We start from the raw sequence: 14,073 nt of genomic DNA, 5'->3' as shown, positions 1-14,073 counted from the left end.
TGGGAGCAAGGACAAAGGTGCAGTAAATCTATTCCAGCTATTCTTCCCCAGGGGCCAGTATACTTGGCCACAACCCCAGTGCATGACTGGACATCTCACAGAGTACGGATTTTAGCCTCACAGTATATGAAGATTCATCAGTCAGTTCTCATAAAGTATTATTCTAGTACACAAATGTTTGTTTTACAATGCAATAGATCTCACATTTACGCGAGTTTCAGCTGTTGGCTTTGTAAATGACAATGCCGTTTATGTTATGGTTTTTAAAACATAAAAAAAGGGCATTGTCATTTACAATGCCAATAGCTTAAAGTCGCGTAAATGCGAGACCTATTGCATTGCAAATGCTTGTTTTTTTGTAGTGAGTATGCGCGTTGCATACATGTATAATTGACATATGACATAAAAATATTCAGGCCAAAGACCAGTACGATACATTGAAGTTAACAGATGTGATCAGATGTTTTTTATACATTATTACTGCCCTCCGGATAGCAGAAAATATTGATACCCATGTGATATCCCTTCTAAATATTAATCCGGTGGTAGTGTTCTTTTTGGTATCCATCGCTAGTCATATGTTCAGTAATATGTATAGTTATCCCGCTGAGGTGAGCAAGAGTGGAATGTTTAGGGGACATAATACAGAGAAGAGAGAAGGAGGGGTTAGCAAAGTAAGGTAGAATGTGAGATATAAATTGTTTAGATGTGTTTTGGGTGTGTTTGGTTTTGTCATGCTCCACGTCATAATGAACTGGTTTATTGGAGATGGGGAGAAGAGCAGCTGATGAGGGTGAATCGACATTTGACTCTTCCTTGGCGCTTGATTTTCTGTAAACATACATCTAGTTTATTCCACAGCCACATTGGTGATCTTTGTTTCTGTATATTAGAGTGAGTGAGGTTGTCTGCGCTCCTAGTGAAGTATAACCAAACCTGCCATGTATGGTATGACGGATATTTCATATTTTACATTCTGACAGTCATTTCGAAACTTTGGATTAAAAACAGATTTGTTAGTAATAGCCATGTTTGTAAAATAGACAGGACGGTATTGGCGGCAAACATGTCCAGTGTGAGTGTTGGAAAGTTTTGATTCACTGTATATTAGGAAACCCGTTGTTTTAATGTTTGTAGTTCATCCCCAAATATTTTTGCAGATTTACGTAAAAAGGAACATGTTCAAAGTCCCTGCATTTTTCTCAAAATTCCAGAATTTGTTTGAATTAAATTGGCGAGAGAGTGAGGTCTGTCCAGTGTCCAGAAAGCCCAGTGAATTGACCAGAGCTTGCTTTGAGCCAGAGCAGGGGTAATCTTGAACAGATTTACCGATTTTAGGATAGTTTGCTAATTGTAATAAAGATTAATTATACTTTGTTCATATGTCATTCAATTTGTCTCGTGTCTTACAGTTTAAGGTGTGTTGGATGGTGACAGCAGTTTGTATGCTGGGGTTGTGATGTGCCCCAGCGATGCTATTTTTTAAGCAGTTGTGGTAGAGAGGGTAAGTGAGGTTTTCCAATCTTTGTTGGCACCACATTTGAAAAATGCTGAGGAGTGTCACGGTCTCTAATTAATTAAAGAGATGCCTTTCTCTTTCCATTCCACCCAGTGTATCGGTTTCTCCACTTTTTGGGTCAAATTGTAGTGAGGTATACATTGAAATAGTCATTTTGTTTCTGTGTTTTTATGAAGAGTTCTCAGTGCATCCATGGTGCTTCTTGTTATTCTTAGTGAGTGGTTTACTTTTCGCTGGACTATTCCAATAAGCCAATCTCTTCAGAGGAACGTGAGTCCATTAACACTGCCTTCTCGTATATGGTACTCTGAGAAAACCTATATAAACCTGTAGAGAGAACTGAAATCGTTCAATTTGTATGCACACTAAAACCCAACAAGTCCGTATGTACAGATGGCTTCCCAGCAAAATTCTACACGGAATGCCAAGACTCAATGTTGAATCCCCTGGATGCCTTGTTCCATCATTTTGCTAGATCGGATGAAATCAGAGGCCTGACCTAGAACACCACCATTGATGTAATCCATAAAAAGACCCATTGGAAACAAAGAATTAATGTCCTTTTTAGGTCTCGGGACCATCCGGTCTGCCGAAGGCAGAACCGGAAGTCGAGAGATTTAATGTTTTGGAGAAGAGGGGCTTGAGCCCGCCCCTCTTCTTCCCTGTTCTCCATTGGCTGGCCTCTTGAATGCTGGCCAGCCATTGGAGAAGAGATCCCGTCACTCCGATCAGGCCCCGTCCTTTTCGGATCGGGGGCGTGTTTTTTGCAGAAAGTCTAATTATCTCCTCCAGCCAATGGCTGGAGGAGATAACAGCAAAACACCCCCCTGAATCTGAAAAGGACGCTGCGTTTCTCCGAGGCATTTCTGCTCTGCCTCGGAGAAAGGCGGTGGTGTCTTCCGGTGCCCTCGGCTTGTTATTTTATTTTGGGAAATTGTTGGCTTGTCTGAATCGGAAGTGATCGCCAGGCACCCGCCTGGCTGGCTTGCTCACATGCCATCCAGGCCCCAGGAAATGAGGCATCGTGCCTCACCGCTGTGCGCCCTTCGCTGGGATTGTGTTCATCCATTTCCCAGGGCTAATGGTGATCACCCCCTCCCCTCCACCCCCCACAAACATGGAGGGCTACAAAGGAAATCTCAGGCCAGGATTCCTGCTGTAGCCAGACACCTCGAGTTCCTGCCTTGAAGTAGTCCTTACCGTAAATGCAGTTTACCCCTTCCTCCCTCCCGCCGGCCACCCTGACAGGATCGACGGTCAATTTCCAGGGTAATTTACAGATTCGTTTAGTCATAACTGCTTTTAGCCCTGCGTTTCCTGCGGACCCGGAAGCCCGAATCCCCACTACCACAGATCATGTTTAGGTGCTTTCAATGTAGTGTTGTGGTTTTATACACTATTCTCACGCCCTTGCCTTTTTTGTGGGTTTGAGGAAGCCTAGACTGTGGAACCACTGTTCGGGCACGCTTACCTAACCGAACAGTGTGATCCTGAGCAATTGGAGTCACTTTGATTCAGATAGTTTGCCAAAATGGCAAAGTCTTAGAAAAGAGCTATCGACGGTATTTTGTGCTATAAAAACTAACATCCAGTGTGCTGAAAAAGCAGTTTTTCCGAGGCCCCGTGGAATTGCTGTTTTGTAAGTTTTCGTAGTGGCTTACAATTTCTAAGTTGTATATGTTACAAATATCCTGACCTCTCTCCAGTTGGAACCAAACTGTGGCTTTAACAAACACGAGTTTATAAATCAGCATTGCTTTACTGTTTGAGCTTGGGCAGAAGAGAAATACTTGCATCTCATTTTGTTACTGTATGCAATTATTCTTGTAATGTTAGTGCCTTGCACAGTGGTGTCTGCTCTTCCAAGTTTGGGCAGGGCTTTCAGACTGTGGAATCATTAGACTGTGGCCCCCATCTCGGGTTCACTTCTTGTTACTCCCTTGGCTTGGACGGCGCGAATCTGACTGTTAGGTGTCCGATGCGCTTTAAGAAGGGCTGTTTCTTTCTCATACACCGCCCAGTGTGTAAAACGGTTACCCAGGCTGCGATCGGCTTCCTTCCAGCCACAAAATGGTACCGTTGTCCACAAACCTACATAAAAACACAATTCGCAAATAACCGTATAGCGAGGATTCCCTCAAAACATGGGGGATGGTGGGGCAAATAAGTGGCGTTGGAAGGGACACTCGTCATTCCAGTTATGCAGGATGTGCTGGGGTCCTTGTGCTAAAAATATTACGGAATATAAACGCAATTCTACAGCTTTCCGAACCCTACTCCGATGCATGAGCGCATGAATTCATCACCTGTGCGCGATAAGTACTTTATCATGAGGACTATACCCTTGAATCATAAGAGAATGAAAGAGAATATCCAATAAGGTGTCGACCTCAGAAGGATGAGAGGTTGAGTAGACGCGTCTGGATTGGACCCTGTATCCACGAAGCAAGACGCGGTGAATTACCTGCGCTCGAGCTTCAGTTCAGTCCAGTCTCTCCCTCCGTCCCTGCCCCCGGGAGTGCAGTGTCGGCCTCCGCCAGGGCGTTGTATGTCTGTCCCTTCCGGGCCGGCCGCCCCCCCGATGGGTATCCGGCTCAGACTGCTCCCTTCGTCCTTCCTGTGTCCTTTCTGGTTCCTTCGGTTTCAGAAAGGCTGGATTGATATGCGTGGCGAGGAGCTACAGCACCCCGACAAAATCTCAAAGTTTTATTACTTCCACAAAATCTCAGCCTTTCCTTACCCCCACTCACGATTTTAGCTCAATTTGCACACGCCATGAAAGTGTAAAAAAAAACAAGTCTCAGCGGTCTCGGCATTGTTAAAGTTAGAGCTATTGGCATTGCTCATGACAATGCCGTTTCTTTAAATGTTTTAAAAACAAAAACATAAACAAAAATAATGTCATGAGCAATGCCAATAGCTCTAACTTTACCAATGCCGAGACCATTGCATTGTAAATGCTTGTTCAGTAATGTAAATTATAAAATCTTAGCGGGAATCGTTGAAACAGTTTTACATATTCTGATACATGAGTTTCAAAAAATGCTTCCTAAAAGGAAGACTAGCCAGGAAGAATATCAGAGTATTTGGCCATATTATGTGGGCAAAGCTGTTGACCACCCTATCATCCCAATGTCACTGAACGCAGAGAAGGCCATTGATAAGGTGTCTTGAACCTTGCTGCATTCAGTCCTACGTAGATCCTTACTTGGTGAGGAGTGCATACTTATGATTTTTGCACCGTTTGCTGAACCTACAGCCTGAATAAAGGTGAAAAATGTCCCAATCGCAAAGTCCCTGGCTGGGATGTCTATTTGCCTCTGCAGCTCCTACAGGCTAATGAGCCACAGCTGACCTCCATAAGAGAGAATAAATATATAAACAGGATACCATTTCAATCCGGTTCACAGACGGTGCAGCATATACAGATGATATACTAATAACTAAGCAAAAGTGATCCCAGAAACAGTATCTGCCATCAGTTTTTATGCCGCAGTATCTGAATACTCCAGAAATCGAGATAAAGAATCTTTTTTTTCCTAAACAGCATTTGTACCTTCTCAGTACTAGGATAGTCTGGATTAAAATGGAGAAAGAACTGCACAAAATACCTGTGTGTTTGGCTCCGTTGAGACACAGCAGAATTTGGGAATTTCAATAATACTTTCGGAAATTAAGGATGCGCTCAGGTATGGTCTTCAGAGGTGTGGATCCTGCATATCGAATAGGAAATATCGGGGTACTTTAATCTCATGTACGATATATCGAGCAACAGAATATCGAAAGATAAGTATTTTTTAAAATTTTCAATATCGAATTCCACATATATGTACCTTGACAATATATCTTCAACATATGTAGATATGGAGTCACGAATAGTAAATCTATACATCCTCTGTATGCACTTACCTTTTGATATTTTGGTTCTCAATATTTTGTCCACTATATTAGGGTGTCATGATATTCCAATTTTTGATATTCAGTAGTACAACAGTCCTCAAAATATATGTTACGTGTTGGGATAGAGTTGAAATTATAAAAATGATGGTTGCACTGCATGTCAGCTTTATAACTGGAATGTTCCTTATGATCCTATCTGAGAATTTCTCTGACCGTTTTAACAAATAGATCGGTCTTATGGAAGTTCAAAAAGCTAGACTCATGCTACCCTAACTCAGACTCACAAAATCACTAGGAGGCATTAACCTTGGAGACTTTTCCAGATACCAGATTGCCTGTTTTATTAGACATTGTGCTGGTTCCAAGAAGGAACATCCACAGCCCCACTGTGGCTCTCCATTGAAAAAGAACTACCAACTAGCTCCAATTCCACCCTGACCTCTATAACATTTTGTTGCGGATTCTCATCCAAAGATACCCTGTTAAAACACACATTATCTCTCTCCCATTCTTTTAAGTACTTAAGAAAGGAAGTAGATTCCCTCACTGCAGAGTATCTACAGAGTCAGAAGATTAGGCCTCTACAACCTGCATATTTTTGGTACTCAGCATTTCCTCACAGGTGGAGGAGCTTGGAGAGCCATAGTCCTCATCAGGTTTTGTCCCCATCTGTTCCCTAGGTGTTCCCCTTTTCAGAAAAAAAGGTGAAAATCCAACATCTAATTCAGCCTACAATAATTCAATCTTTTACCATTTCCACAATAGTTGGCCAGCTTTCTCCAGGCTCACATCCGTAGATCTTTGATTAATTGATGGAGCACTCTTGTAGGGGTTCAGTGGGGTCCCCACATTGATCTTAGAGGAGAGAACCAAGCAGATAATCTTGCATTGAATGGGTTGTCTGCCCACACTAACCATAGGACAGCCAGAGAGGAGTGTTCTCTCTCCCGTCTACTCTGTTTTCTGGACCCACACCATTCAAAAGGGAAACATTGCTCAGACTTGAAGAAATGTTAGCCGTCTACCTTTTTTTAAGGTGGTCTACTATCACTCTACTCTGGACTGCCTTGTAATAACCAAGTCTGGAAAGAGAAATCCCTTCTCTTTATTCAGGAGTCATACATTCCTCCTTGCTACAATATCACTTTCTATCCTAGCAGAGTCTATTTAGGTCATTAAAGAACTGAGGTTGTCCCCCTGTTGAGAACATTGTGAACAAAAAGAAGAGTAATGGGAGAAGATTAATTTTCTCTGGTCATTCAGTTCAGCCATTAAATTGTGATTTGCTTCCATCTCTCAAGATCTGAAATTTTAGGGCCTGTAGCAGGGGAAATATTGAATAGGGCGAAGGGGGGACGGGTTCAGAGGTGTTTATGAGGGGGTTTATTAGCCTATTTTGTTTTTCTTTATTGTATTTTATAAAGCGCTATCACCAAAATTGGCACTTAAAAGCAACACAGCTGATGCAAGTATTGATTAAGTGAATTTATGGATTACCGAAACATAATCTGCCTGCAAATCAATGAAGTGAACGCACACTGAGCTCGACCTAAACCACACGTTTCAAGTATTCGTGGTCACAAGCAGGCTGCAACACATCAATCCACCTCAATTACTCCCTAAGGTGCAATGTGAGCAGATCTCACACCAAGGCAGTCCAGATTCATGTCAGTACAGCAGATGCCCCGAGCTTGTGCGTTATACAAGCTTTCATCTTTGCGCTAAATTGTAAAAGATAATTCATTCCCTTTAAAAATAGAGCTATCCTTCTAGATGTCTTCCTGGCCTAGTGGCAGGGCCACTGGAATTATGTGCTTCAGCGCCTGGGGGTGTTTTCCGCATAATTATGTATCTGCAGCATTTGCCACATAATCCATCATACCCTGTATAATTTGCAGATTTTAACAAAAAACATTTTGTTTGTAGTTCAAACGGATCAAAAATTACTAAAAAAGCAGCAGCACGTGCTGTATCGCAGTGGAAGGCTCTTCACAAAGATTGACTGATCACCTTTTAGTATTTGGGTGTTACAGTGATACTAATATAGCGAAAGCTTTGCTAAAACCGTGTTAAGAGGGTAAAAATATCAAGATAATTAAGTAGTAATATCACAAAATGTGCTGCATTATGCCACATAATTTGCTTTTTCTTGCTACATAATTTAGGCAATCCTGCTACATAATGTGGCTTTATACTGCCACATAACTCCAGTGGCCCTGCCTATTGGCATGCTACTCCATTATCCTCTCATACAATCAGACTCATTGATTTAGCTAATCAATGCTTAATCACTTTGATAATGAAATTCAAATACATTTCTGCACAGTCGAGATTTCAGTATATTCATGAAAGCTTAAGCACTGCATGAACATACAACTGCTTCGCTGACATGAAGCCACCCTTATACCTATGAGAATGTCTAGTTAGATTACATTTTGATAAGCTCTGAAGAGTATGCTAGACAGCTCTTGGCTTAACTCCTTTCGTTGTTTGCATCTATAGAACTATTGAGAATCGCTCATCAGGAAGCTCCTCTCAACATCTTTATTGCAGAAAAAAAAATTGCAGGGGACAGCTAAAATAGGGTATTACTAGTAATATCTGGCACGTTTGGCACACCGCCTTTGTTTGCAATAATGTGGATTATGAGACAGACACAGACCTGTTCAAACGTGTTTCTGTAGATCCCACACTTGTCCTGAGAAGGGGTGATCTTCAGGAACCACAGTGCCTGATGGACAATATATCAACCACTCATCCAGATGTCTGCAAAACACCAAACGAGTGGATTGAAGGCCGGGCTGTGGGGGTAACCTTCACATCCACCAGGACATGGGGTGCTCCTGTGATAGGTAGATTGAGTGTGGGTCTGGTCCACAAGGACAGCACAACAAAACCTCTTCTTCTCATATCACCAACACGGTTATCGTTTTCTAGGAAATACCAACATAAGGTGGAACATGGGTGAACCGCTATGCCAGAAAATCCATGTTAGACCTTGAAAAGAGTTTCTTTCAGTACGCTGACATAAAGGAGGAGAATGTAATTGCTCTTATTCCATCACAAATCTACTTGCCAACATGTTTCGGCCACACAATGGATCCCTCGAAGGAGAGTCTCTGACCTTCATCAGGGCAGTCTAGGTACTCCACACGTCAGTCACTAGTGTACCTCAAAATGTGCATGAACGGTAAGACCAAGTCTTACCTCTAAGGTTATTGTCATCACCCTACACTCTAGGGTTATGTGCCAAAGGGACACACCAGGGAGTAACCTCCGGTTTGGTATATAACCTCGGTACCTCCCAGGTGTGTCCCTTTGGTCAGAGCAAGCCTGTGCAGGTAAGCATGGTGGGTCAGGGGTGGGGGTGGGTGGGGTGAAAGTGAAAGTGACAAACAAGAGGATAGGGAATGTAAAATAAATAAAACCACTTGCCTTGCGCTCGCCGTATCGCTGAGTCGGCGATGCTCCGAGTGCAAGATAAGTGTTTTAAAAAAAAATTATTTTACATTCCCTATCCCATCGTTTGACACTTTCTCCCCCACCCCTGCTCTGCCCTGCCTCACCACACTTACCTGCACGGGCCGCTACTGCCTTTGGCATATAACCCTAAGAGTGTAGGTAGGGTGACGGCAATAACCTTTGAGGTAAGACTTATTCTTACCATTCAAGCACTTTTTTGAGGTGCCCCAATGACTGATGTGTGGGGTACCTGGACTGCCCTGACGGAAACCAGAGACCTTCATATCAGGAATCCAGTGTGTGGTCGAAACATGTTGGCAAGTAGATTTGTAATGGGATGCCCAAGACACATTATGCTTGATCATCCGTACTCAGATTTTAATCCGGCCAAGTGTACCCGGGAGTAAAGGAAATGTTTGGGGTTACACCTAGGCTGTTTAAGGAATAACAGGATTCCATTATTGACCACAACGAGACTCTTCTGCTCTCCCTCTATAATGAGGTTGAGACCACTGTGCTGGTATCATCCTAACACGGTGGGTCGGACTGGCCGATGGCGAAGCATTCCTAAAAAGAGTGGGGGAGGCCTATCTGACCAATATTTCAAATGCTTTATTTGGGCTAGTATCCAGATTACCCCTTTTTTTTCCTGAGAGTGTACAGTGAACCACTCCTGTCATGCCAGTTGTGTGCTATGAGTTTAGTATAGAGGACATGTGGCAGGTATTGCACTAGCTCTTCCTTGGTGTAAAATAAATATTGTCTTAAACATTTATATACAATATTTGTCCACTCAGGCATCCTCTCGAGGACTAACCATGTGCAATTACTACTAATTCACTGATCCTTCTAGTGGAAAACAATGTGGCTTTTAATGGCGGGAGTTAGGCCACAATCATTCTTCTTGTTTTATATCCACTTGTATGACAGAAAGCAATGTTTTATAAGCTGTATTTTCATAAATATATTTTCCGTATAATTCAGGGTACCTCATTAATTCAATTCTTATGTTTTATGCCCAACAGGGGAGAACCTCAAGGACAAGATTATAATAGGAAAAAGTACTAAAGAGCTGACGCCTTCATACGTTGCGTTAGGAAAGATCAAACAGGAACCTCTGCCACTTATGAAGCAAGAGCCTGGAGACCTTGCAAGCGGCAGCCAAGAACACGCCACGGACTATGAAAAACATCTCGACAAGCCGAGAAACTCCACAGGGCGCGACTTGCTGCCGACCGAAGCAAAAATACATCAATGTACCATATGTTCAAAAAGCTTTACAAGAAAATATACACTTACAATGCACATGAAAACCCATAAAAAGCGAAGACGACATACATGTAGTATATGTAAAAGAACCTTCAAGAAATACCCCCATCTGGTTACACATCAAAGAAGTCACAAACAAAAGAAACAAGATACACAAAGTGAAGTTGAGACCACTTTCATGAACCAGGGGAGAATTGAGGATCAAAAGCTCACTGAAGAAAGAAGCGTGGAGACCATAAACCCGAGTGACACACTGCCTGCAAGTTTCGAAAGTGAGCATCATGTTTGCGACCCTCCACCTATTTTGTCCAGTAGTGACAAGCACCTTGGTCCAAAGCCACATGTGTGTACTGAATGTGGAAAGACTTATAGCAAGAAATCCAACCTTACAGCGCACATGGAAATTCATGCTGGTTTAGACCCAAATGAATGTGGTGTATGTGGAAGGTGGTTCAGCTTGGAAGCAAACCTTTTAAAACACAAGCTGGTACACGCAGACATTTTTAGGTGTGGGGAATGTGGAGCGACTTTTAGTTGGAAAACGCAGCTGACCACACACCAGAAAATGCACTTTAGGGAAAAACTGAACATATGTAAAGAATGTGGCAAGGGCTTCCCCACACCCTACGCTCTGAGCACACACCAGCTCAGTCATGCAGGGGAGAACCCCTATTTGTGTAATTTGTGTGGCGAAAGCTTTAGCGACACATCTTCCTTTCTCCGACACCACAAATCACACAATCATTTGAAATCTTACAGCTGTCAAAACTGTAGAAAACAGTTTACCAACCATAGTACTTGTTTAGAACATGAGAAGAAGTGTTGGACGGACAAGGTGCATTTAGTACTGAATGTGGAAAGTGTTTCAGCAGCCGTTTAGTCGGACTTAAGTGTAAGCCTGAAGGGGGCTCTATTAGTTACCCTACCCTACGTGAAAAGATTGCATGTGCGTCAAAACGTAACCCGACTGTAAGACACCTAAACTTCATAAGAACTTAACCAAATGTCTCTTTTATGTGCTACAAGGACTTTTGTGACCATAGGTCGTGATCATGGAGCGCTTAATAAATATAGTATGTGGAAGATACTTTGGAAAGTGAAAGTCTCTGAAGAGGTTGCATCAACGCCAAGGTAAAAAGGAGTATGCTCTTGACATGAAACCTGCCAATGCATGTATGTAATACCTGCGCTATGTTGAAGAAGGTATCAAGTAAAGGCGTACATACCTGTGCGGTAATAGGAACAGCACTTTGTGGACACATGCTGTTGGAGAATGGGTTTGAAGCTCAAAGAGTACCCATTGCACAAAAGATACACCCAATTGGCAAACTGGTCACATGGAGTTAATGTGGAAAGTATCTCAGAAAACCAAAATACTGATTGTTCCTGGATGGCACCTGACTAGAAAAATTACACCTGGCGCAAGCTTGTTAAAAGAAACTAGATTTCTATCACTTATTGTACTAAAGAATATCCTAGCATACAAGATCCAGGTATGATGTTAATTCCACTTTACTCATGCTTGCCAAAACATACCCGGCGTAGCGACACCCTAAGAGAACCGGAAAGTGGATTGAAATTAATAATGTCATAAACCTTATAGATAAATGTTTTAATGCACAGGGGGAAAGAGCACTATATAAGTGGAGTGAACATTTGTAGTTTGCCACTAAAAACCTCTCCTCCTGATCTAGGGCAACAGATGTTTTTGCGCCCCAAATGTAAACAGTTTAAAAGGAAAATTCAAGTGTGATTGTTTCTGCGTCACCTCTCCCAGTGAGTCCAACTCCAAACTGAAGGGCAAATTTCCTAAAAAATCTTTTACTTCGAATCCCAATTTCAGGACAAGTTGAAATCGAATCTACAAAAAAAGTAAAAAAAGAAGAATACATCGTCGAAAGTGATATTTGTGGATGACCTAAATTTGTAAGCTGCATAAGGAACACCTACAACACCTGTTATTAGTAATCCAAGTTTCGAGTGCTACTGGAAGTAATTGGGCCATGGTAAATAATGAATTTAACAAGGAAAGGGGGCGTACAGAGGCGCCATTGCATCAGTTTGGTAATAATATCAATTCATACATTGAGAGGTGCAAAACTGCAACGAATTATGTGAAAATCATGTGGAAATCATCAAATTAATGTTTTCCAACTTTCTATTGGAAAAAAGGAATAACCTATGGGTCAAAAGAAAATACGGTGTTGAGTTGTGTATACATTTTCACAATCTGATTAAAAAAATAGACACACTGCTCTTTAAACTCCATTTATTGTATTAATATCTTTCCCACTTTGGTGAGATGTTTGAAAGGCAAAGTACTACATTCTGCACCCTTCTCAAGCCTTGTTGTCCTGATGCTTAGGTATTTGTTCCAAACTGCCTTGCTTTGAGTGTTCTGTTGAGAGAGTTGCTTTTCCCCTGCCATACAGCTCACCTCACTGTGTGTGTGTGTTCAATGATACCAGGGTGTTTGTGCCTCTGACTCACATGTTTTCGAAACCCTCCCTTAAGTCCAGATGTCACTATGCCTGCCCCCTTACACATCTCTCCTCCAACCTCCCTGTGTGACCATGACATTGTCTCAGTTCTCTTCAGCACAAATCTATTCTCAATTGTACTTTGTCTTTCTAGTCCTTTAGGGTCCTGAACATAAATTATGCATTCAGTCAAATTAAATTGGAAGCTCTGCAAGGCATATTTCCTCTCTTGGGGAATCTGGGAGAACCTACCTCAGAGAACTGAGTGATTTGAAGTGTGCAGATTTGCTGCAGAGACTCTTCAGGGAGGCACGCATCACTTTGGCCAAAGAACAATTGACTGGGCTGCCCTACATTAAATCAGTACCTTAAGTTCAGTGTTTCATTTGTAATAGAAATCGTTCCAGTGCCCAAAGATCTGCTCAGAAACCCCAGACCAGTGCTTTTATATATGGAGCACCTAATACCAAGGCTGCATAGTTTTTAATCAACCTCATGACTCTTCCATCCTCTATCGGACACTCCCTGCCCCTTTATCTAATTCGTACAGGTTTCTGCTTTCTCCCTATGCAGCGTTTTTTGCCTTTCTCTTCCTACTTCTTTGTCCTTTGTGTGTTTTTCTCATCTCTTGCTCACGGTCTATGTCTGATGATGAAAAATAAGTGCCGGTCCCCAAAAACTGGCTCACATAAGCACTACATACTTGGTACGTATGTGGTATTTCTATAGAAAGAACCCAGGCAGAAGGCTGCAGATGGATGTACAGGGTCAAATACAAGCATACAGTCAATGAGTGATAGGAGAAGTAGCTCGTTTGTGGACGGCCAATACAAAGTGATGTAGTGTTCTTTAACGATGTGTGCCTTCAACTCTTTAATAAATTGGAGCAGTGGTGGTGGTCCTGGTGGATACAGGAATGGTGTTCCAGATCCAGGGTGCATAGATGTAAAATCCTGCAGCCTTGTTTTTTCTTTTCCCACTCCAAGTCTACAGTATGACGGTATTGTGGCTAGGATGTTTCAGGAACCACCTGAGGTGGTGAGCTTGTCTGCAAGATAAGAGCAGGTTTGTCGTTGTGATGTTTTTTGTAAATGATGCAGCTAGTTTAGAAGATGGTGCAGGCTTCATAGCGGAGCAAAAGATATTTTGTCAGGATGGAGGAATGTGATCATATTCATTCCGGCCTGGGTGATACGTTCTGCTGTGTGTAGGACGCCCTTAAGAGGTGCCAGTGTGGATTTTGGGAGAACATGGAGGACAGCATTACCAGCATCAAGATGTAAGAGTATAAGAGCTTGAATAGCAGTTCTTTAGTAGCTTTCTGGAAGAAAATGTTTCACTTTCTTTAGAAGAGAGAGTTAGTATCAGATCATCTTTGTGTTTTTACCAATGTGTTCCTTTAGAGTGAGTTTGCTGTAAAGGATGAATTCAAGTGACTTGGCA

General features: G+C 42.2%; 1 protein-coding gene across 1 annotated transcript in view; it reads left to right on the top strand.

Annotated features, from left to right (window-relative positions):
* The window catches only part of LOC146798443 (uncharacterized), a 150,670-nt gene extending 138,268 nt beyond the window's left edge, over window positions 1-12,402 (top strand). Inside the window, exon 4 of the mRNA XM_085625712.1 lies at window positions 9,907-12,402. Coding sequence (XP_085481838.1) covers window positions 9,907-11,030 — 1,124 coding nt within the window. The 3' untranslated portion in view covers window positions 11,031-12,402. The remainder of the gene's footprint in view (window positions 1-9,906) is intronic.
* The last annotated feature ends 1,671 nt before the right edge of the window (window positions 12,403-14,073 follow it).

This window comes from Triturus cristatus, chromosome 9 (genome assembly GCF_964204655.1).
Source record: "Triturus cristatus chromosome 9, aTriCri1.1, whole genome shotgun sequence".
Classification (NCBI taxonomy): Eukaryota; Metazoa; Chordata; class Amphibia; order Caudata; family Salamandridae; genus Triturus; species Triturus cristatus.
Note: the sequence above shows the minus strand (reverse complement) of the source record. Positions and strands in the feature narration are given on the sequence as shown.